Below are 23,040 nucleotides of genomic sequence, written 5' to 3'. Positions count from 1 at the left end.
GCCTGGGGTGCAGTTCTGGAGACTGCCAGACACACAGCAGTTCAGAGCGGGAACCGGGCACAAGGCAGTGTCTGGGTGACTGTGGCCTTTGGCTATCACCCTTTCCAACCTGGGCTCGGCCAAGGCCGGGAGGAAAGGCAGCCAGGTACCCAGACTCAGGTCAGGCCCTGGTGGAAAACCTGTCACCTCCTGTTGGGCAGGTGGAGGTCACTGACCCCCTTCTGTCTCTTGTGATCTATATTTAGAGCCTGGGGAAGACATGAACAGGGCGAGGCCTGGACACGCTCCTCGGTCATTTCCCAACACTGGCGTCACCATTCCTAGCCTGCCTAGGTCCTGGGGTGACCCTCTGTGGGCGGGTGAGCACACACCTTGGCAGGAGGTGACGCAGCTGGACCACGCGTGGGAACTCCCGGCACAGCGGTCGGACCTGGCTCAGCCCCACCTCCCTCTGGTAGCTTCTTCCTCCTCCTTCTACCCCCAGGATGCAGGGGTCCCCACAGGCGAGAGGCTGAACTCAGAGCTAGCCAGGTGAGAAGCGAAGCACTGAACCACTGAAATCTCCAGGAGACCACACTGCGTGGCGGGGTGACAGCAACCCTCTGACCTCACAGGGCGCTGCTATCTCAGCACAACCGGAACAAGGTGTGCCGATGCCGGGAGCAGCGGAAATGGCCCTGGATGGGGATGCAGAGGGCTCCGGATCAGCCTGGGACTCGCTGTGGGGCCCTGCTGTCATCCTCTGAAAATGGGTACACCCACAGCATATTGAGGGGTAGGCACGCAGAGGAGCAAACGTGATAAATGCATCCATGGGCTGCAAACCGGGGACCGCTTGGACAGCTGTCCCCCACTCCTGCGGTGCTCACTGCCTGGCACCATGAGGAGTCACTGCCACCCCCAAGGGGCTGCCAATTCAACATGTGACAGCCCAACGTGGATGGAAGCAGAGGAGAGAGGAAGACATAGAGAGAAACTGAGTCTAAGAGCCAAAAGTGAGCTGGAGGACCACAGCGGGAGAGGGAGACAGCAGGCAGACGGAGGTGAGGAGAGAGAGCGGCAGAGGGGTTGCGGGGGCGCTGGGCACACCTGGCTGAGGAAGGGACCGAAGGCCCAGAGGGTCCCATAATCTCAGCCTAGTACCTGTCCCCAAGCCCGGGGGCCCTGATCAGGAGGCAGCGACGTCTGTCCCACAGCTGTGATAGGTGGGGCACATCACACCCCGAGGGGTCCCAGCATCCATGGTCTCCCCTCCTGCAGGGTGGTCAGCCGCCAGCCTGGCCCTGGACTCCTTGGAAATGCTCCACAAAGTGCCAGCTGGAAATGTCATAGCACAGGGGGCCTTGGGATGAGCCCACCCCAAGGGGCCATTCTTTCCTGTGGGTTTGGGGAACTCTTCTAAGATCTGGAGCACAGATTCAGGTTCCAGTGCCTGCCCTGTGTCTTCCTAGCCTTAGTTTCACCTCTCGGGGCCTCCATTTCTCCATCAGTAAAATGAGGACAGTAACCGTCATAGCACCAGGCTCTCAGGCTTCTCAAGAGAGCAGACAGTGAAGCAGTGCATAGAAGTCCTTGGTAATCCAAGAAGCACTCTCCGGACAGAGCTGCTGGGACAGCCCACAGCCACCCTGGACCGACCCGCGGAGCAGGGGGCAGCTGGGGAGGCCAAGTGGGTGCACACAGGCACCAGCAGCAGAGCAGACCCCCAGTCTCCTCTCTCATACCCGAGACGGGAGATGAAGACTCCACTGCGAGTTCCAAACTCCTCCAACCAGTTCTGACGGGGAAGAAGGGGAGTCCTGGGAAAGCAACTCCCGCGCCTGGGGCCCGGCGGTGACCCACCCAGCCCCTCCCCGGCAGAGGCACTGGCTGCCCTGGAAACTCACCTCAGTGGTGGTCGGTGGTGGCAGAGGTGCCAGCCAAGGTGTCGGGCTTTGGAGAGCGGCACGGCGGGCGATGGCCCTCCTCCTGGCAGTCACCACAGAGACACAGGCAAAGAACACAGAGCCCTTCCCTACTCTGGGCACAGCAGGCCTGGCACAAACCTGGCCTGCTTCCCGGGCCATGGTGGGGCGAGAGCCAGGTGGGAAGTGGGCCCTGCGGGAGGCCCTCTGCCAGTGTGCTTGTCGCCTACGTGCCTTAGTGGAGTGGAGCACCCGAGTGCCTAGGCCTGGTGTCACCCGCGTGGCTGTCATACCTGCTCTTGTGACAGGCAGGGCCAGGAATTCCCGCTTGTACCAGGCCATGGGCCAGCCGAGGACGAGTGGAGAGGCTGCCCCAAACTAGCCCAGCTTTCTCCCTTAATTCTCCAAGCCCCCACTCCCATTCCTCCTGTGTCAGGGGACTGGAAACCACCACACAGAGTCAGAAAGGTGACAGATACAAGTAACCAAATCAAAACAGGGCTCAGTCAGCAGAGCTACCAGGTGGATGTGAGTCTAGCCAGAGCCACTGGGAGGCAGGCAGGAGACCACTACTCACTTGTTCTGGAAGGCTTCCCTGCCCCCTAGACCTGAGCTCCTCTATCCCTGGCACCCAGGCATGAGATTTCCTTTCTTCTCTCTTTTTTTTTTTTTCCTCCTGAAATGGAATCTCTCTCTGTCGCCCAGGCTGGAGTGCAGTGGTGCGATCTCGGCTCACTATAACCTCTGCCTCCCAGTTCAAGTGATTCTCCTGCCTCAGCCTCCCGAGTATCTGGGATTACAGGCACATGCCACCATGCTCAGCTAATTTTTTTTTTTTTTTTTTGAGACATCGTCTCACTGTGTCACCCAGGCTGGAGTGCAATGGTGTGGTCTCAGCTCACTGCACCTTCGCCTCCTGGGTTCAAGCAATTCTCCTGCCTCAGCCTCCCGAGTAGCTGGGACTACAGACACGTGCCACCACACCCGGCTAATTTTTGTTTTTTGTTTTTTTTTTTTGAGATGGAGTCTCGCTCTGCCGCCCGGGCTGGAGTGCAGTGGCCGGATCTCAGCTCACTGCAAGCTCCGCCTCCCGGGTTCACGCCATTCTCCTGCCTCAGCCTCCCCAGTAGCTGGGACTACAGGCGCCCACCACCTCGCCCGGCTAGTTTTTTGTATTTTTTAGTAGAGACGGGGTTTCACCGTGTTAGCCAGGATAGTCTCGATCTCCTGACCTCGTGATCCGCCCGTCTCGGCCTCCCAAAGTGCTGGGATTACAGGCTTGAGCCACCGCGCCCGGCCTAATTTTTGTATTTTTAGTAGAGACAGGGTTTCACTATGTTGGCCAGGCTGGTCTCGAGCTCCTGACCTCGTGATCTGCCTGCCTCAGTCTCCCAAAGTGCTGGGATTACAGGCGTGAGCCACTGCACTCAGCCACTTGGCTAATTTTTTTGTATTTTTATTAGAGATGGGGTTTCGCCATATTGGCTAGGCTGGTCTTGAACTCTTGACCTCAGGTGATCTATCTGCCTTGGCCTTCCAAAGTGGTAAGATTTCAGGCATGAGCCACCGCACCTAGCCACAAGATTTCATTTTAACTGGGCACAGGGGTGGGGGTTGCCAGCTGTTTGTTTCATTAAGTAGGATGGTAAAAAATAATAATATCACCACCACTACTCCCACCATTCAGAAAACCACCACCAAAGGTAACAAGAAAGGGCTGCCATCAGAAAGAAGGGCAGCCATGAAATGAGTACATTTGGCTTTTAGAATAATTTACTAGAGTGACCACTGGAGTTGTAAACCACGACCACAACACAAAACTTACTACCTTGTCCCCATCTCTGTTTTTCTCATTTTGCTTCAAACCAGACATTGGAAGCCATCGGACGCATCCAACACACCCACCTGACAAATGGAAAGATGAGCCCCAGAGAGAACAGGGACTTGCCCAAGATCTCACAGGAAAACCCGAGACTCACGTCTGTCCAGCTGCTCTGCAAAGCTTGCAGACGCTCCCTCCATCCTGACCTGGGGGTAAGAACACTCAGAACCCCAACCCCAAAGCCCAGAGATGCCACGGTGAAGTCAGAGGCCAAGGGTCTCAGCTACTTCCTTACCTTCCTGGGACCCTGGCTGGTTGGATGCCCAGTCCCTGGCTGTAAGTGGAGGGCACAGGGCAGGGAGCACGACAGCAGAGGCAGGGAGGAGGGGGTGTGGGCAGGGGCTGTGGAGGGCCCCCACAGGCACATCAGGCCCCGGGGCCCAGCGTCCCGCCCAGACACTGCCCCAGCAGCAGCTCGCTCCCAACCGGGCTCCTCTGAGCATCTCACATCCTCTTCCGGTGGCTTTGTGGGCCTCAGGGGACCCAGCTGAGCAGGCAGTTCAGGGCCTGGGAGCTCTGCCACCCTTGGGGTGGGGACTCTCAGGGGATGTGGGTGGACATCTGGGGGTGGGGCCAGACTGGGCTGCGGGGCATCAGAGAAATGGAGCTAGAGGGTCATTTCAGGGGGGCCCTGGAGCAGCCACCTTCCTGCCTCCCTGGACTCACCCTGCGGCCAGAACAAATCACCTCTGCTAAAATCCCTCCACCATTTCTGTCCCACCCAGAAGAGAATCTCAAGTCTTCACCTGCCCACAGCCCCCTCCTACTAACTCCAGCTGCCAGTGTCCTCTGCTGGGAACTATGTTCTTCCCCGTTGGTCTCAGGACTCGGTCCCCACTCAGAGCAGCCTTCTCCAACGCCCCTGTCTTAATGCACCAACACCATCCCTGATTATCCCTGCCCCAGCCACCCCATTCCCTGTCCTTTTTCCATCTGGTACACTTCCTCCTGTGGGCCAGGCTCCAAGGCCCTGTCCCCTGGGAAAGTCAGGCATCACCTCTGGCCTCTCTCGCACACAGTGACTCAACCTTTAGCTTCGAGAAATAGTAGAGCCAACCAGGCTGTGAACTGGTCAGCCCAGGATTGAAATTTCCGATCCCCAGGGACTCTGGGACCCTGGGCCAGTGATTTAGCATCTCTGGGCCTCAGTTTGCTCCTCTGTAAAATGGGCACAAAGGCGGCTGGAGGATTCCACAATAACTCAGCATGGGCTTGGCTCATGGTCGTGCTTGGCAGATGTGCAATGATCATCTCCCACGGGGACTTGAGGAGTTCAGGTGCCACAGGGTCACATGCCTGCTCCGGTGCCAGGCACATAACAGATATTTGATCAATGTTGGTGAGTGCTGCCCCTGTGCCAGGAGTGCCATAGCCTGACTCCATCCCTGAGAGCAAGGTCCAGATGGCAGTCCAGGGTCTGCCCAGTGCTCAGAGTGTGGCTTGTATCTGGATCCTAGCAGACAGCTCGGAAATGTTTGCCGATGTAGAAGCACACACAGATGGGTACTGCGAGGCAGGCCTGGTCCCGGGAGAGGAGACCAACGAAGAGGATGCTGTCTGGGTACACACTCTTCTTTTTTTTTTTTTTTGGGACGGAGTCTCGCTCTGTCGCCAAGGCTGGAGTGCGGTGGCCGGATCTCAGCTCACTGCAAGCTCCTCCTCCCGGGTTTACGCCATTCTCCTGGCTCAGCCTCCCGAGTAGCTGGGACTACAGGTGCTGCCACCTCGCCTGGCTAGTTTTTTTGTATTTTTTAGTAGAGACGGGGTTTTACCGTGTTAGCCAGGATGGTCTCGATCTCCTGACCTCGTGATCCGCCCGTCTCGGCCTCCCAAAGTGCTGGGATTGCATGCAGGCTTGAGCCACCGCGCCTGGCTAGGTACACACTCAACGGGAAAGAAGCCCTGTGCAGACAGGCAGGATCTGGGTGAGGCAGGCGGCAGGGGTTGGTATCCAAGCAGGGATCCGAGACTATCCCCAGCTTCGGCCTCTCACTCCGGTGTCACCAACTGCCTGGCCATGTGACCGTGGGCATTGTGTGGTGTGGTTCGGCTGCCACTCCAAGTTTAACAGGGAGCTCAGCACGTGGTTTGGGAGGGTGGGGAGGGCTTTCCCTGAGCCTTGGTTTCCTTGTCTGTAAAGTGTGACCTCTCAGCCCAGCCCCGTAGAAGGGCTCAGTGGGCGAGAAGCTGTTTCCTACAGTGTGTGCGCGTTTGGGTGGGTGGGAGGCTTAAAGAGGCCCTGGAAGGAAGCGCTCAACTTTCTTTTTTCCTTTTTTCCTTGTTTTTTTTTTTTTTTTTTGAGACAGAGTCTCACTCTGTCACCCAGGCTGGAATGCAGTGGCACCAATTCAGCTCACTGTAACCTCCAACTCCCGGGTTCAAGCTTGTCTCCTGCCTCAGCCTCCCGAGTAGCTGGGATTACAGGCACATGCCACCACGCCCGGCTGATTTTTGTATTTTTAATAGAGACGGGGTTTCACACGTTGACCAGGATGGTTTCAAACTCCTGACCTCGAGATCCACCTGCCTTGGCCTCCCAAAGTGCTGGGATTACAGGCGAGAGCCACTGCGCCCGGCCAGAAGTGCTCAGCTTTCATGGTGGTGGACCAGTAGGGAAGTGGCAGGGAACCAGGCTACCCTGCTAGGTGTGTTTGTGAGCTAATGCCTTTACTTGGACAAGCAGCTCCTGGGTACCAGGCCCTGTGCAGGCCATCGCATCTCTCACGCAAGCTTTCTGTGTTATTCTTGAATAGCCCACTCCAGCCCAGCTTCCCAAGCCTATTACCCCCATATCTCCCCTGCCCCCACCTCCAGCACAGGTCAGCCTGGCCTCAGGGCCCAATCCTGGGGCTCCTCCTTTTGCAGCCAGGGTGAGCAGGGCTACCCAGGGCAGTGGGCACTGAGCTTGCTGAAAAGGTGGTCGAGGGGCTGGTGACACAGTCAGGCTGCAGGAGGAGCAGCACCAGCTGCCACTCAGAAATGCAGGCGTCCGGAGGAGGTGGTGGTGCCAGCGGGAGGGGAGCAGCAGGCCCACGCACCCCTCCTCCCACCCACGTGGTCCCTGGCCCTGCCTCTGCCGTCAGCCTGGGGGAGAGCAGGGTCTTTGTTCCCTGCCGGCCAGGATGCCACGTGATGCACCACATCACTGTCACTGCCTGGAGCGAAGACCGCCATGGAGAGCCCAGGCGCTGGGGCCTGGGGGTGAGGCCAGTTGGAGGAGCTCCACCTGCAGCCCCCCCACCACCCCAACTCTGGCTGCCTTCAGGAGCTGGGCCTAGTGAGGGCCATACACGACACAAACATTTCCAGCTACTGTGTGTGAAGCTCACGACAGCCCTGACCTCAGGCTTCTCCCACGACACATGACCTGCCAGCGGTCCCACGACGCTCTGCCCAGCAGGCCAGGTGGCCTGGGATAATGCACCTGGCCACACACACAAGCCCAGGCTAGCAAAACCCAACCCACAAGCACCTTTCTAGGTAGGGGCAGGGCCGGGCTGGTGCGAGGCCCATTGTTTACAAACACCGTGCAGCTGTCGCTAGGAGCTGTGACTCAGAGCCAGAGCGGTGACTCCTCGCGAAGCTGTTTACTCAGCACCACATCCTGTCCAGGAAGCAGATAGCAGAGGCTGAGGCCTGGCTTTTGCTCCTCTTTCCTGCTGCTAACTTGACTCAGGGACCTGCTGACCAGACTTGGTATCCAGCTGGGGGGACACTCCAGCTCCCCTCCCCCTGGCTTCTGGGAACCTGAGGGCCCGTCAAGTCACTCAACACACATTCAGGCCCAGCCGGCTCTGCTAGGCAGCGATGGTGCTGTGGCCGTGCACGAGATGGATCCTGCCCCTGGAGCCTGCACCTATGTCTGGCATCTGACTAGGAGACTCCCAGGGATGGGGGCACCACTGACACCTGTCACCATGCAGTCCAGAGGCAAATTCTTGCCATGTTCAGAAGCCTGGGAGGCAGGATCAACTCCTGACATGTCTTCATCCCCTAAAGCCTAGTCTGGCGCTGCCTTTAGCATACCTCAGTGGGGACAAAGCACTTTTCCACACAGCCTCTGCCAGAAAGATGAAGCCACAGTCATCATCTCTGTTGTAAAACTGAGAAAACTGAGGCCCAGAGAGGGCGAACAACTTGCCTGAGGTCACACAGCGTGTTAGTGCCAAGGTAGGGTATAAGTCTGGCCCCCTTGCTTTCCCTCTACTCTGTTCCAAAGTAAGGATCACAAGTAGATTTGTTCCAGGCAGCACACAGACTTGACACTGCTGGGTCCCTGTCCCTGGGGTGGGTGGTCTGTCCCCTGTAGGAGGCCCAGGCTGGGAACTCTGACTTCCATTTCTCCTGATCACTGCTGCCTCCACCCTGGTGCCTAAACCAGAGTCCACAACCCCCTGATAATTTCTACTACTCACTGCCATGCCAATGCGGGTATCATTTCACCATCATGATACATAAAGCAGGTTTTGCAGGTGAGTTTGAGGACAGAAGCTCAGAGATGGCACAAAACTCATCCAAAGACACACAGCAGAGCAGGGCTTCCAATCCTGTCTGACTCTGAGACTGCGCTCCCAGTCGCTCCCTCCTGCAAACTCTTAGCGGGAAGACTCTTTTTTTTTTTTTTGAGACAGAGTCTGCTCTGTTGCCTAGGCTGGAGCGCAGTGGCGGGATCTCGGCTCACTGCAAGCTCCGCCTCCCAGGTTCATGCCATTCTCCTGCCTCAGCCTCCCGAGTAGCTGGGACTACAGGTGCCCACCACCACGCCTGGCTAAGTTTTTCTATTTTTAGTAGAGACAGGGTTTCACCGTGTTAGCCAGGATGGTCTCGATCTCCTGACCTCGTGATCCTCCCGCCTCGGCCTCCCAAAGTGCTGGGAAAAGAGTCAGAGGTGATTTTATCCTCATGGTGCCCTTCTAGGTCCAGGGTGCTGGGAAAAAGAGTCAAAGGTGATTTTATCCTCACGGTGCCCTTCTAGGTCCAGGGTGCCAGTATCTCAATGGCCTCTGGTTCACGGGAGGGCCCGTGTGTGATGGGGAGGCAGAGCCTCCGAATGACTTGTGGAAGGCTACACACCCCAATGGGGAGGCCCTTTCCCTCCACAGGACACACCTGCCAAGGCATGTGGAAGGTGGGCCACCCTGGAGCGGGGACAGAAAGGCAAAGAGGGGCTGTGTTTATTTTGGCAGCTGGGGCTTGGCACCACCCCAGGCAGGACAGTAATTCAGCAACTGGCTGATTCACCCACCGCAGGGCTCCCCTGCACTGGCTGACTGCCTGCCGGCCCCTATTACCAGCCCACTGAGTCATGCAGGTTGCAGGTTGCCAAGAAACTGAGGATCCAAGAATCCAGGCCCTGCCCCAGCCGCTCCCATTGGCTTGGAGCCCACCAGGACCCAGCCCTGCCAAGGGCACCACAGCTCCCCTCCCCCAACCTGCCTGCCCCCAGGTCCAGCTCCAGGAGGAACCCAACATCTAACTGTAAGGATCCGAGCAGCGGCTGGGAGCTGGGGCCTACAGTGTCAGGAGTCTGGGGCTAAGCCCTCAGAGCTGGGTGAGCCAGGCAGGTCCCTTTCCCTTGCTGGGCCTTGGTTCTGGCCCATAAACAGGGATCACCTCTGCCTCTAAAAGATTGCATGCTGAAACACTGGATGGGAAGCACTCAAGATAGGGCCTGGCACATGCTCCGTGTCAAAACATGGCACGCCAAGCTGGCATCCTCTACAGGGAAGAACCAGAGTTCTTATTTTGAATTCAAGGCCAGCTGATACTTCTGTAAAATGCAACTGAGATGTTGCAGCAATGTCAACTGCCATAGAGTTTCTAAACAATGTCCATTTCTCTACTGAAGTAGATGAGGATCAGTAACAGAGTTTGTGGCCTGCACTGTCTGTGGACCACAGAGAGGGCCCGGGGCACGACTATATTCACACAGCCAGACCACGCGAATTAACTGAACACCTACTAGGTGCCAGGCACTATTCAAGTGCCAGCGATAGACCAGGGAAAAACACAAAACATAAAAATCACCTTTGGCCTGGGTCATAATAAGTAAAATGCATGTTTGAAAATAATGTTCCAGAAGGCAAAAACAACAGAGAAGGTTGATGGGGCCCGTGGGGCAGGAGCAGGTGTTACAACTGCAGAGAGACCAGGAGAGCTGAGGGGGCAGCACGGGTATGGCTGGAAGGAGGGACATTAAAACGTTTCACCTAGGCCAGGCGCAGTGGCTCACGTCTATAATCCTAGCACTTTGGGAGACCAAGACAAGTGAATCACTTGAGGTCAGGAGTTCGAGACCAGCCTGGTCAACGTGGTGAAACCCTGCATCTACTAAAAATACAAAAAAACTAGGCCAGGCACAGTGGCTCACGCCTGTAATCCCAGCACTTTGGGAGGCCGAGGCTGGTGGATCACAAGGTCAGGAGTTCAAGACCAGCCTGGCCAACATGGTGAAACCCTGTCTCTACTAAAAATACAAAAATTAGCTGAGTGTGGTGACGGGCGCCTATAACCCCAGCTACTCGGGAGGCTGAGGCAGGAAAATCGCTTGAACCTGGGAGGTGGAGGCTGCAGTGACCAAGATGGTGCCACTGCACTCCAGCCTGGGCAACAGAGCAAGACTCCATCGCAAAAACAAACAAACAAACAAACAAACAAACTAGCTGGGCATGGTGGTGCGTGCCTATAATCCCAGCTACTCAGGAGGCTGAGGCAGGAAAATGACTTAAATCCAGGAAGTGGAGGTTGCCGTGAGCTGAGATAGCACCACTGCATACTCCAGCCTAGGCGAGAGAGCAAGACTCCATCTCAAAAAACAAAACAAGGCTGGGCGTGGTGGCTCACGCCTATAATCCCAGCACTTTCGGAGGCCGAGGTGGGCGGATCACTTGAGCTCAGGAGTTCGAGACCAGCCTGACCAACACGGTAAAACCCCATCTCTACTAAAAATACAAAAAATAGCTGGGTGTGGTGGTGTGCCTGTAATCTCAGCTACTCAGGAGGCTGAAGCGGGAGAACTGCTTGAACCCGGGAGGTAAAGGTTGCAGTGAGGTGAGATCGTGCCACTGCACTCCAGCCTGGGCGACAGAGCAAGACTCGTCTCAAAACAAAACAAAACAAAACAAAACAACACAATTCATCTACCATGAGGTCCTTTCATGCCCCCCTTGGCAGGGAGTTTCTAAGCTCCTTGAGAGCAGGGACTCTGTTCCCCAGGATCCTGATGCCTGGAACAGCATCTAGCACACAGCAGGCTCTCCATAAATGCCTAGATGAACAAGTGAGCTCGATGGGCCAGTCTCTAAAATATTCGGAGGTTCTTGTGCGAAGATCACCAGGAGAGCTCCCTGGAGGAGGTGATGAGACTGAAGAGGAGCCTGAGGGAGGGCAGGGGGGTGGAGGGCCAGGGAAGGGCGGGGTTGCCTCTGCTCACCTGGCTCCCTCCCATTAAAGTGCTTTCCTGGGAACCAGGCTGAGGAGAGAGGCAGAGGCAAGTCCAGGCGGGGGAAGAGCGAGGAGGAAGGCGGCCACGCTTTCTGGGAAGCAAGAGCCCTTTTCCTTAGAAGCAGGGCCCTGGAGTTTCCCAGAAGCCAGCCTGCCCTGGGACGGTGGAGGCAGTGGTAGGTGGTCAGGTTGGCCCTGGTTTAACTAGGGGATTTTCCCTTCCTAAATTCCTGGCCCAGGAACAATTCTTGGGCAATGGGTCTCTGTTCACAGGTAAGTAGAAGTTGCTCTGGGGTGGGCAGAGACCCCTCCCCACCACACAGCCGTGGCTGGTGAGGATGGGGGATGGGGGCTGGGCCCACAGCAGGCCCCTGTGTCCAGCAGGCCCTGGTCACCCAGTGCACTGGGGCCAAGGGAACCAGGACAAACGGGCCCTTGTGGTTGGGAGGCTGCCTGCCGTGCCAGGGACACTGCGTGCCCGGTGCCGCCACCAGCCTGTCGCCTGCCTGAGGGGGCTGAGGGCCTGAGAAGTGGGGCTACCCTTTCCGAAGGGGACCTCCTGAGCTGCCCTGGCCTCTGGAGAGGGCACAGGGCCTTGGCTGGCTGCCAGGAGGTGGCAGGGCTAGTGCCCACTGCCCTCTTTCTCACAGTCCTTGGCCTGCAAGAAGTTCCCCAGAGCTAGAGAAGAGTAATTCCTTGGGGATCTAGGGCCCTGGGTCTGAGGGACACTGCTGTGTCCCACCCTCCTGCCACCCACTGTCCCGTTAACCCCTGGGCTTGGCTCCTTCCTTGGCTTCTCCCCTGGAAGGTGAGACTCAAGGGCCTCTCCTCTCTGCCTCACCTGGGACACCTGACAAAGGAGAGCAAGGTACCAGCTGCCCTCCCCTGCCCAGGGACCCTCCGAGAGCTGTTCAGGTCTCCATGCCAGCACCACGGTGGGCAGCTGGGTGTGCCAGGCAGTGGCTGAGCAGTTTCCAGCCACCACAACCCTGTGAGCTGGGCCTGGTTGTCAACCCAGTAACGGATGAAAAAACTGACAGCCCTGCTCATGGTCACGGCTCCAGCATGGGCCTGGTGCTTTGTTTGTTTGTTTGTTTGTGACAGAGTCTTGCTCTGTCACCCAGGCTGGAGTAAAGGGGCGTGATCTCAGCTCGCTGCAACCTCTGTCTCCCAGGTTCAAGCGATTCTCTTGCCTCAGCCTCCAGAGTAGCTGGAATTACAGGTGTGCGCCACCACGCCTGGCTAATTTTTGTATTTTTAGTAGAGATGGGGTTTTACCATGTTGGTCAGGCTGGTCTCAAACTCCTGACCTCAGGTGATCCACCCGCCTTGGCTTCCAAAGTGCTGGGAGTACAGGCATGAGCCACCGCACCGAGCCAGGTGTAGTACTTTAAAAAGGCAAAATGCAAACCCCCACTCCCTCCCACACTCACTGTGGCGATGTGCTCTCCCTCCCCAGGCACCAGCCATGTGTCCCCACACGCAGCCACATGCACCCCTTCATGTATGTGCTCCCTCAGCCACTGTCCAGCTTGTCACATCTGGGCACATGCATGCTGCAGACATACGGGGTCACCCAAAGGCAGAGAGATGCCCCTGCCCCCAACACACGTGCAGGAATGCACATGTACCCCACGGTATCCCACAGCACACAGCCCCTGCCCCTGCAGGCCCAGAGGCCCCGGATACACACCCTGCTCCCTGCATATCTGCCAGACAGCAATGGGTACCCCAGCATCCCCAGACCCCTGAGCACACTCCCTCAGGGCTGCGTAGAGGGGAGGAGGCAGGGCTCCATGCAGGGACTCCCTGGCCCCAGCAGCTGGGAAGGAAACTCCTCATGGAGTCCTGAAGAATGGCAAGCATCTGTTTCAAGGGGGTAGGGGGCCAGGCAGGCAGCGCTGCCAGCTGGGACCTTCCACACGGGGCACTACCCACCTGCACACTACCCCCAGCTGTCACCTCCCCAGCCACCCAGGGCCTGGGGCCAGGTGGACCGCTTCACCCTTGAACTCTAGTCCTGAGCAACTGGGCAGCCAGGACCTGGAACTTGGCCTCAGAGAAGAAGCAATGCTTGGCCTGGGCAACTTACTCGCCTCCTCTGGGCCGTAGTTCCCCTACCTGAAAAGACCTGTGGATTCAACTTAGGGCCTGCAAGTGTCCCTGCCCTCCGCCCACACCCTGGCTCCCCAAGGGCAGCCAGAGCTGGTGGGCCATCGGCCATCTCCCTTCTGTGAAGGGGAACGGACATTGGCTGCCACCTGTGGAGGGCCTGCCCATGTCGTGCCAGGGGCCTTAGGAGCATCTCACACTCCCCCACATGTGTAGGTCTGCAGAGGAGGCAATGGGGGTGCAGAGGAGTTAGGGAGCCCACTTGTCTGGGTCCCCTGAGGCCAAGCCAGGGCTCCCATCCCGCCTCCCAGGCTTCTCTCCCCTTGACCTCTAGACAGCCCGAACTTCCCTGGGGCTTCTGTTCCTGGTGATCATCATGACAGATGACAGCACTCATCAGGTGATTAATCAGCCAATCACTTGATCATCGGGACAGATAAGTGCTGCTCAGGGCCGGGGTTCTCCCTCCCCACAGCCACAGCCCAGCAGGTGTGGGGTGGGAGCTGGAATCCCTCTGGAATGGATTCAGGTCAGGTGGTGGCAGCCCCCAGGGCTTAAATACCTTCCACCACCCTCCCCACAGTCTCACCCTCCCCATGGTCCCACCCTCTCATGGTCTCACCCTCCCAGTTTTTTATGTGCCCACCAGGCAGTGCAGGGAGGGGAGGCCAATGTAGGGGAGGCGGGGGAGGGTCCTTGGTACAGCACCCAGGCAGGGTAGGTGGGGCTGCATGCCTGAATCTTCCCTCCCACTAGCTGAAGCAGCCTCCTGCCGCCTGTTCTTCAGTGCTAGGCTGGGGGCTCACCTCGTCCGCCCGCCTTCTTGGTGTGGCGTCCGGGCCAGGGCTGCATGCACCTTGGGCTGTGGGCCAGCAGTTCCCCGCCACTGTCTGTGCTGCCCCCTGCCCTGTCCCTCCTCATGTGGCACTCCAATTGGGGGCGGCCGGGCAGAGTCCCCACGGGATCACCCTGAGCCCAGGCGATGACCCCCAAGTGAACATACGAGTTCAGCACCCAACTCTGGGGGTGGGCACGCCCCTTATCCATTTGACAGATGGGGCAAGGAAGACTCAGAGGGGTGAGGTCATGACCCAGGGTCACATAGTGAGCAAATGATCAGGGTCAGACTGGCATCCTGGCTCCATCAGAGCACCGGGAGGCCCCGGGGGGGTGGTCACCAACAGTCCTACCCTCACTGCCTTCCCCAGAGAGAACATCTGAGGCGACCAGGTCTCACATCCTTCCCATCTCCAAAGTCCAACCCACTGGGCAGTGTGGCCCCACCTGCCTTCTCCCACCATTCTGCTGCCCCACCCTTTCCCAGGGTCTGGGGCTCCACCTCACTCCTTCCAGGCTGGACACCCCTCATCTGCGTTCTCACCTCGGCTCCCGCAGTGCCCAGGTCTGGGTGCAGGGTGAGCGCCCACAAACTAAGGCAGTCCCTATGGGAGCCCAGAGGGCAGGGCTTCCTTACACCCTCACAGCAACTGCGGGGGCCTCAGGGCAGACAGCGAGGCTCGGAGGGGGTCCTGTGCTGCTTCTAGGATGCCCGGCAATAAGCGCTGAGCTGGAATTCCGACCCAAGTGTCCTGCTCCAAAGCCACCTGCTTCACCTGAGGACCAGGGGCCTGATAGCTGAGGTGGATGCTGGCAGATGAGGAGGAAGGGCAGTGGCTGGCCTGGTCCTGGTCCCCTCACTCTCCTGCCCCAAGGCCCCATTAGGTGACATAATTCACAGGGCAATGTTTTTGCATTGAACGGTGAACACACAGGCAGAGGGGTAGATGGGTCACCAATGGGGAAACTGAGGCCAGTGAGAAGGGACACGCTAAGGTCACATAGTCAGTCGGTATCAAAGTTGGCCCAGAACCACAGTCCCCTGTTCCAGGGGCTCTACCCAGCTCAACCACACCCTGGCATGCCAGCCTGCCCCAGGCCAGGGAGCCCACGGCTGCAAAGCACATGGTACCACACATGGTACCCCATGGTCCCACACACTCTGGCTGGCACCAAGCCATTGCTGTGCCTTCTGACCTTGCATTTTCTGACATTCTGCCACTGTCAACTCTCACTCAGGTATCCAGGAAGTGGCCTCTGTTGCTAGGGGACTGGCTTGATGACGGGTGGCTGGCAGAGCGGGGAGATAGGGAGAGAGGAGTGGACTGGGGTGTCCCTCAGGAAGGATCCAGGGGCAGAGGCTGCTGGGTCCTGTCTCCGGGTGGAGGTGGAGGGCGGTGGGCCTTGAGAAGTATCTGAGGAAACTCGGCAGGTCAGGCCCCCTCCTCCCCAGGCTCTAATGAAGGTCCTGGACCCTGGTCTCTGCATTTTCTCTTTCAGCCTCAGTCTTCTCTTCGGGTCAGGGGTGGGTGTGCACTGGCGGGGGTTGGAGGTGAGCCATCGGAAAGCCCCAGTCCTGAGCCTTCCTGCAGGCAAGTATTTTGGGGGCCAGCAGTTGCCAAGCAACTGCTCTGGGTTGCCATGGGAACACTCCCTTTTCTTGGGGCTTGTAATTTTTAGGGGGATGCCACGATGCTTTCCATGCCCTTTCCTCTCCACTTCCTCACCCTGGCTTGGCTGCCCTGGGAGGGGACACTGGGAGTCCATAAGCTCACACCTCACCCCTGTGGGGGGCCTACATATCCCTGACCCTAAGACTCTTTGAGGCTCCAGAATCAAGAACCCCCAAAATGCAGAGCCCAGAGTCCAAGGCCTTCATTAGAGCAGGGAGACGATGAAAGGGGCTCATTAGCTCTGTTTACGTCTCCTTGCCGCCATTAACCACCACTCGGGGCCTGGGGCCTACCAGCCCCGCCCTGCCCAGCAGCCAGGCCCAGACCTGACCGTTGGAAGGCCGCTGTAATTGGAAGGAATGTGGTCCTGGTACCTGGCCCTTCCCAGGCTTGTGTGCACACAGGGAGGCGCCATTGCCAAACTGCCACTACCTAGCTGTGGAGTCCCTTCCCCTCCCAGTGCCTCGGTTTCCCCACCTGGAAGGGAGGATGGCAGTGGCACTTATCTTGCAGAGTGCTGAGCAGATACAAGGGACACCTTAGCACAAGGACTATGGGCTGGCTGTTACCACCAGGCACCTCTGCAGCATGGGACAGAGGTGCAGGGATGGCCTGGGAAGGACTCTGTGGAGTATGATCCTGTGGCTAGCATGCAATGGTGACTGACCACGCCGCTGATGGCAGAATAGCCACTGAATCCAGGTCACCAGGCTCCCAGCCCATGCCTTCTCCACAAGATCTGTCTGCTCCATATCCCTGACCCTTCCACAGGAGCCAGGGTGCTCCCCACAGGCCAGGCACCCAGTGCCAGCCAGGTGTACAGAGGCCAATATCTGCTATGTGAATCAATCACTGAACCAACTGTCAAGGACCAGCAGCCTCAGGGGTGGGCCTGGTAGCTCCATGAACAAGGAGGTGGTGGGAGGGCCTTGTGCAGGTAGGGAGGTGACAGTAAGAAATGGCCTCTGGCTGGATGCAGTGTCTCATGCCTGTAATCCTAGCACTTTGGGAGGCCGAGGCGGGGGGATCGCTTGAGCCCAGGTGTTTGAGACCAGCCTGGGCAACATGGGGAAACTGTCTCTACAAAATATCCAAAAATTAGCTGGGAGTGTCGGGGTGCGCCTGCCGCCCCAGCTACTCTGGAGGCCTGAGCCCAGGAGGTCGAGGCTGCAGTGAGCTGTGATCCCGCCCCTGCACTGTAGCCTGGGCCACAGAGCAAGACCTTGTCTTAAAAAAAAAAAAAAAAAAAAAAAAAAGGAATGGCTTCCACTCATTCCACTCCTGGGCCAGCGGCTCGCTGTGCACTCCGCTCCCTTTCACTAATGCCATGTGAGCGGCTCCATGGCAGGGACCTGACCCCTGCTCCTCAGACCCACACTGCCTCGCCCCTTTGTATATCAAAGGGGCCCCTGAGGGGCCGTGCTGACCCCCACCAGGAGCAGCAGGACCACCTCAGGCATCCCAGCTCCCGGAGACAGGGTCTGGGGCTGGGGGCAAGGACCCCTCAAGTCTCGATCTGCACAGACAGCCCCCTCCGTGCCCAGGGCTGCCTTCTGAGCACCCGCAGACCTGGGCCAGACGGCCCTGCAGTAGTAACAGGAGAGCTATTTGCAGGTGTAACCAGCCACAGGGCCTCTGGAGAGGCCTCAGAAAGGCTGGCTCAGCTTGCAGGTGAGGAACCAAACGAAAGGCAAACTCCTGGCCCCTGTGGGCCCGGCCCCTGCAGCCTCCCAGGTCCCCTATCCCTCGTCCCTGCCTTCCTTCCCGCCCCGCTGACACCACGGTCTGCAAACCATGGTCCTCCTTGCCACCCCGTCACCTCCTCCTCGGCCCCCCAACGGCCTCCGACGCAAAGTCGCCACCCAGTCACCCCGCCTCAGCCCCGCCTGGTTTGATTTCCTCCCGTGTGTGTCACCCATGAGGTGGCCGTGCCCCTGGCCTGTTTACAGCTGTGCGCAAGCTCCTCGCAACCCGAAAGCGAGACCTTTGTCTGCGGCAGCTCCGCGCCGGGCTGGGCGGCCGCACGGGAGTGCACAGCGCCACCTGCTGGTGCTGCCGCCAAAATACGCCAAGCTAGGGAGCAGGCGGGCTCCGCTCACGCCCCCACAGCCCCTAGCTGGGGGCTGGGTTCCTGGGATGTCCTCTGACTCCCCGCTGCTTCCCTAGTCCCCGTAGGCACGCGGGTATCCGGCCTGTGGGAGGGGAGTCATTCCCAATACTCCTGTTACGGGTTGAACTGTGTCCCCCAAAAAGATCCCTGGTACCCGTGAATGAGATTTTATTTGGAAATAGGGTCTGTGCGGATTGAATCCGGATGAGGTCATACTGGATTAGGGTGGGTCTTAATCCAGTGACTGCTATCGTTATGATAACAGGGAAAACTGGACAGTCACGCACAGGCGGCCATGTGATGATGAAGGCACAGTTTGGAGTCACACGTCTACAACACCAGGAACGAATGCCAAAGAAACTGGCAGCCACCAGAGTTTGGAAGATGCAAGGAAGGATCCTCTCCTAGAGCCTTGAGAGATAGCAGGGCCTGGCTGACCCCTGAATTTTGGACTTCTGGCCTTTAGAACTGTGAGAGAATAAATTTCTGTTGTGTTGAGCCACCCAGTACTTTGTGACAGCAGCCCGGGAAACTGACCTGATAGACACTGGCCCCAGTCATCGCCCTCTGCGCCATCACCACACCTCCCCTCTGCGAATCAACCACGACCACAGGACACCTCCTTCTGGAATCTCTCTGTGCCCACTCACTCCCCAGATGAGCACTGCCTCTTTCCCTGGCAACTCCCCGGACTGTGTTACCCCCTCCTCTGGCATGGCCTGGACCCAGGAGACAGATGCAAAATGAATGAGCGAATATCCACCTTTGCTACTTCGTCATATTCAGATGTTCATAAAAATCAAGTGGCAGCAGTGCTGGGGGTTTAGGAAATGGGGAGAGCGATGACAGGTGTGTGAGGGGGGACGAGGGGCACTTCCAGGTACTCACAGTCACTCTGGCAGCTGGGACAGCCAACCACTGTGTTCTCATGCTCCCAGCCCCTGAGGCTCAGAGAGGGAAAGCCATCTGGGTCACCAAGCTCCTGCCTCTTGCCAGTTCTGTGACCCCAAACTAGTCATTGTGCCTTTCAGGGCCTCCCCAGTCTCCTGACCTGCACAATGGGGATGGTTCTAACACCTACTTCCTGGGGACATCACCATGCTAATGTGAGACAATACTACCAAACCTGTTAGCTACTGCACAGACTTTGAGATGGAAGGATTAGGAAGGGAAGGGGTTTTCAGAGACAGCAGGGCCCTGCTGACCCCCGGATTTTGGGCCTTTGGCCTTTACAACTGTGAGGAAAGAAACTTCTCACAGGGGTGAGACACAGCCCGGAATACAAGTGGGACAGGATGGGCACTGGTGCTGTATCTAGGGAGTCACTCCCTTCTTAGTCTGGTTTCCTTGTCTGCACCTGAACGGGTTAAAAATTAAGCAAACATCAGATGTCGGCCCCCTGTGGCATATGGAAGCATCTCCCAGTGGGAACACCTTCTACTGGTTCCCATTATGTTTGTTTGTTTGTTTGTTTATTGAGACAAGGTCTGGCTCTGTTGCCCAGGCTGGAGTGCAGTGGCATGATCTTGGCTCACTGCAACCTCCACCTCCCAGGTTCAAGTGATTCTCCTGCCTCAGCCTCTGAAGTAGCTGGGATTATAGGCACCTGCCAAGACGCCCGACTACTTTTTGTATTTTTTTTGTGTGTGTGTGGAGATGGGGTTTCACCATGTTGGCCAGGTTGGTGTTGAACTCCTGACCTTAAGTGATCCACCCGCCTCGGCCTCCCGAAGTGCTGAGATTACAGGTGTGAGCCACCGCACCTGGACTCCATTATGTTTAGAATCAGGCCTGACTGCCTCCTCTCAGCCACTGTCCCAGGCAGCCTCCACACTGGCTCCAGAGATCCCTGCCTCCTGATACATAAGTTGCTGAGTGATCCCCTTCCTCCAAGGGTGACTGCATTTAGTGACTGGCTTCTCACAGAATACAGCACAAGTGACATGAGGTCACTTCCAAGATTTACAAAAAACCATGACTTCTGTCTTGCTTGTTTGCTCTTGTTTTCCTCCCCACCCTCACCCCTCACGCTGGAGAAGTGAATTCTGATGCGGTGAGCTGCCTGCCCTACAGAGAGGCCCACATGGCAGTGAACCAAGGGAGGGTCCCCACCAACAGTCACAGAGGAACTGACACCCTCAGTCAAAACTGAATCCTGCCAATAACATGAGAAAGGCCTGAGGGCCGGTCCTGCCCAGTCCAGCCACGGCTGAGACCCCAGTCCCAGCCTCCCTTGAGACCTGGGGGCTGAGGCACCCAGCTGAGCTGCCCTGGATCTGGGTCCACAGAAGCTGTGTGATGATCAGTGTCTGTTGCTGAAAGCTGTACATTAGGGTAGTGTTGTCACACAGCTGTCTCCAGGCCCCTGGGCTTCCCCTCCCGCCCCCAGCTCACTTGGGCCACACTGGCCTGTTTTCTCACTCCTCTCTGGCCAAACTCATTTGTGCCTCCCAGCCCTGTCTGCTGAGCCTTCTCCATCACACTGTCCAGACTCGTGCAGGGCTGGCCCATGCTTTGTCTTCTGGTCACAGCACAGATGTCCCCTTAGCAAGACCTCCCAGACCCCCACCCAGCAGGCCCCAGCCCTCCCTGGCAGCACTGGCATTATTTTCGCTGCAGCACTTCCTTTTTCCTTTCTTTGCCTGTTTGCTTTTGTGCCCTGTCCATCGCCCCCTCCAGACTGCCAGCTCCAGAGGGCAGGCCCACCTGGGTCATTTTCAGAGCCACGCCCAAGCCCAATGCTGCTCCTCTATCCAGGGTGAGTGCTTGGGCACACCTGCTGAAGGGATAGAGGAGGCTCTTGGAGCCCACTCCCGCATCTGAGCAGCTAACGTTGTGGAGAGGGATGCTAGTAATGGGGGGTGTGCATTGGGTGGAGGCCGGGGTCACCCAGAGGGAGCCTGCGGGGCTCTCCCTGACTCCAGTTGCTCCATGGAGCACAGTGGGCACTGCCTCCCCCTGGTGGCCGGCACTAGCACAGCAGCAGCCTCGGGCAGAAAACCCAGAAAACAAAACACACACCTTTGTTTGGGTGTTGTCAAGGTAGCAGCTCTCCTGAGTCCCAGAGGGTCAAAGGAGCAGAACCTGCAGGCTCCAGAGGTAATTCAAGGAGCCTCGGAAGCTTCATTTGCTCCCCTCTTTCCCTCTGCTGGCCCTGGGGTGTCCAGTTCACTCGTGAGGCCTCCCCACTCCAACCAGGGCAACGGCTCTGGCCCCACTTCCAAATAAGAACCCTGAGGCTTCCACAAGGACAGTCTTGCCCCACAAGAGTGGTCCAGTGCTTGGGCGCACTCTGCACCACCCCAGGCCCTCAGCCCTTCAGCCCCCCAGGCTTCTCTTGCTCAGAAGGACCTTCAAGAATAAGGCATTTTCCACAGACCTCGGTGGGTAGTGGGAGCATCCCCCAGTGGAGACCTAAGGCCGACAGACACGTCTATGAGCCTGTGGGACCCCTGGGGTCACCCAGGCCGAACATTCCAATTTGTAGAGCAGGAATTTGAGGCTCCCTTTCCTACCGTCCCGTCCACACTGAAGGGGTCTCTTCCTGCTTCTAGGTGATCACAGTGGTGAACACAGAGTCCCACAATCTGTCCTCTCCAGGCTGCCCAAGCCCAGACAGATCCTGGGAACCCTGGAGAACCCCCGCCCATCAAGCTGGCGTGTCCTCCCCTTGCCCCCCACCCCGTGCCATGGCCCCGGGCATGTTGTTGGGTACTGGATGCCCCTGCCCATGACAGAGCACCCCCTGCCCTCTTTCTTCTTTCCCCCAGTCACTTCCCCAGCGTCCCGTCCCGTTCCCAGGAAGTGTGTGGTGTGTGTGTCTGCGTGTGTGTGAGCATGTGTGAGCAGGCCTGCGCCTGTGCGTGCGCGGAGAAGCCCAGGCAAAAGAGCCCACATGGGAGATGGGCAGGGGTCCTCAGGATCTTAGAGGCTGTCATTCCCAAAGCAAACCCCATGGGAAGGGTGAGTCCAGCCCTTCCTGGCCTAAGAGGTCGGAACCCTCCCTTCACCTCTGGACTCCGCCCACTTCGTGTGCCCCGGGCCAGTCCCTGCCCCTCTCCTGTCCTCAGTTTCCCTACTGTCCCGGTCGGGGTTGGACGCGGAGCTGCGTAAGCGCACGCTCAGCGTGGACGCCGCGCCGGCCTCCCTCCCCCGGGTGGGTGTGGGCGGGGGCGTGCGGTCCTCCCTCCACCCGCGACGCGGGGCTGGGGCCAGCGCGCACTCACCTGGCAATCTACCATCATCCTCAGCCTCGGTGGCTCATCGCCGGCCCCAGGGCGGGGCCCGGGGCTCGCAGAGGCCGCTCCCCTCGGCCCGCGCGCGGCGCAGGGGTGCGCCCGGCTGCGGGGCTCATGGCGCGGCCTCCGGTCCCCGCCGGGCCCAGGACTCTGTGGCCCCCGGGGCCGCCCCAGCCGCCGCCAGCGCCTCTCCCATTGTCTGCGCCGCGCCGCGCTCCGGCCGCTCGGGCCCCGCCACTCGGTTCCGCCCCGGCTCCCGGGGCTCGGGCCTGGGTGGGCGGGGACAGCTGCGGCCCCGCCCCAGCCCGCCCGCAGGTGCGAGGGGCGCGCCCCGCCGCGCGAGCTCGGGAGCGCGCTCGGAGGCACGCTCAGGCCTCCCTCCCGCGGGCCGACGGGGGTGTTCCCAGCGCGGGGCAGCGGGGCCTGGAGTCCAAGTCCGGGCGCGCACACGGGGCCTGCGCGGGACCGCAGACAGCGCGTGCACGTCACTCCGCCTCGCCGCGCGCACGCGCCACGCGCCAAGCGCTGTGTGCAGCCGATCTCACGTGTCCCTCCGCCCCAGCCGCCTGCTCAGTACTCCCCACCCCGCTAGGACCTAGGGCCAACCTCGCCCCAGTCAGGCGGGGGCTGCTGACTCGGCGCGCAGGCGTCACCAAATATACACGCTCACCCTGTCGCCCAGCACCCCGATGCCACCTGCTGGACTCGGCTCGGCGGACGGCTGAGAGCTGGGGGACCCAAGGTGACAGCGGACTCAGCCTGGGCAGGGAGAAAGTCAGGTCACCCCTTCCCCACCTCCATCCTTGTCTTCCCTGACAGCACCCGGGACCACGACGTCGAG

General features: G+C 58.7%; 1 protein-coding gene and 1 long non-coding RNA gene across 6 annotated transcripts in view; one reads left to right on the top strand and one right to left on the bottom strand.

The window, feature by feature from the left end:
• Positions 1-22,440, bottom strand: part of RALGDS (ral guanine nucleotide dissociation stimulator) — a 51,505-nt gene extending 29,065 nt beyond the window's left edge. For 2 of the 5 annotated variants that reach the window (XM_010372813.2, XM_030919267.1), the window contains exon 1: positions 22,188-22,440. In XM_010372813.2, the coding sequence (XP_010371115.1) occupies positions 22,188-22,205 (18 nt within the window). In that variant the 5' untranslated portion in view covers positions 22,206-22,440. Of the gene's footprint in view, positions 1-1,886; positions 2,548-4,021; positions 4,323-22,187 lie in introns of those variants that run through there. The other 3 variants (XM_030919266.1, XM_010372812.2, XM_010372810.2) reach the window with 2 other exon arrangements.
• Positions 944-18,689, top strand: LOC115893908. The gene is made up of 3 exons (XR_004053923.1): positions 944-1,043; positions 3,774-3,938; positions 18,227-18,689. It is a non-coding gene; the product is annotated as an uncharacterized LOC115893908 (long non-coding RNA).
• Positions 22,441-23,040: the final 600 nt, after the last annotated feature.

This window comes from Rhinopithecus roxellana, chromosome 16 (assembly GCF_007565055.1).
Source record: "Rhinopithecus roxellana isolate Shanxi Qingling chromosome 16, ASM756505v1, whole genome shotgun sequence".
Classification (NCBI taxonomy): domain Eukaryota; kingdom Metazoa; phylum Chordata; class Mammalia; order Primates; family Cercopithecidae; genus Rhinopithecus; species Rhinopithecus roxellana.
The sequence above is the reverse complement of the archived record's forward strand: the minus strand, read 5'-3'. Positions and strand labels throughout refer to the sequence as shown.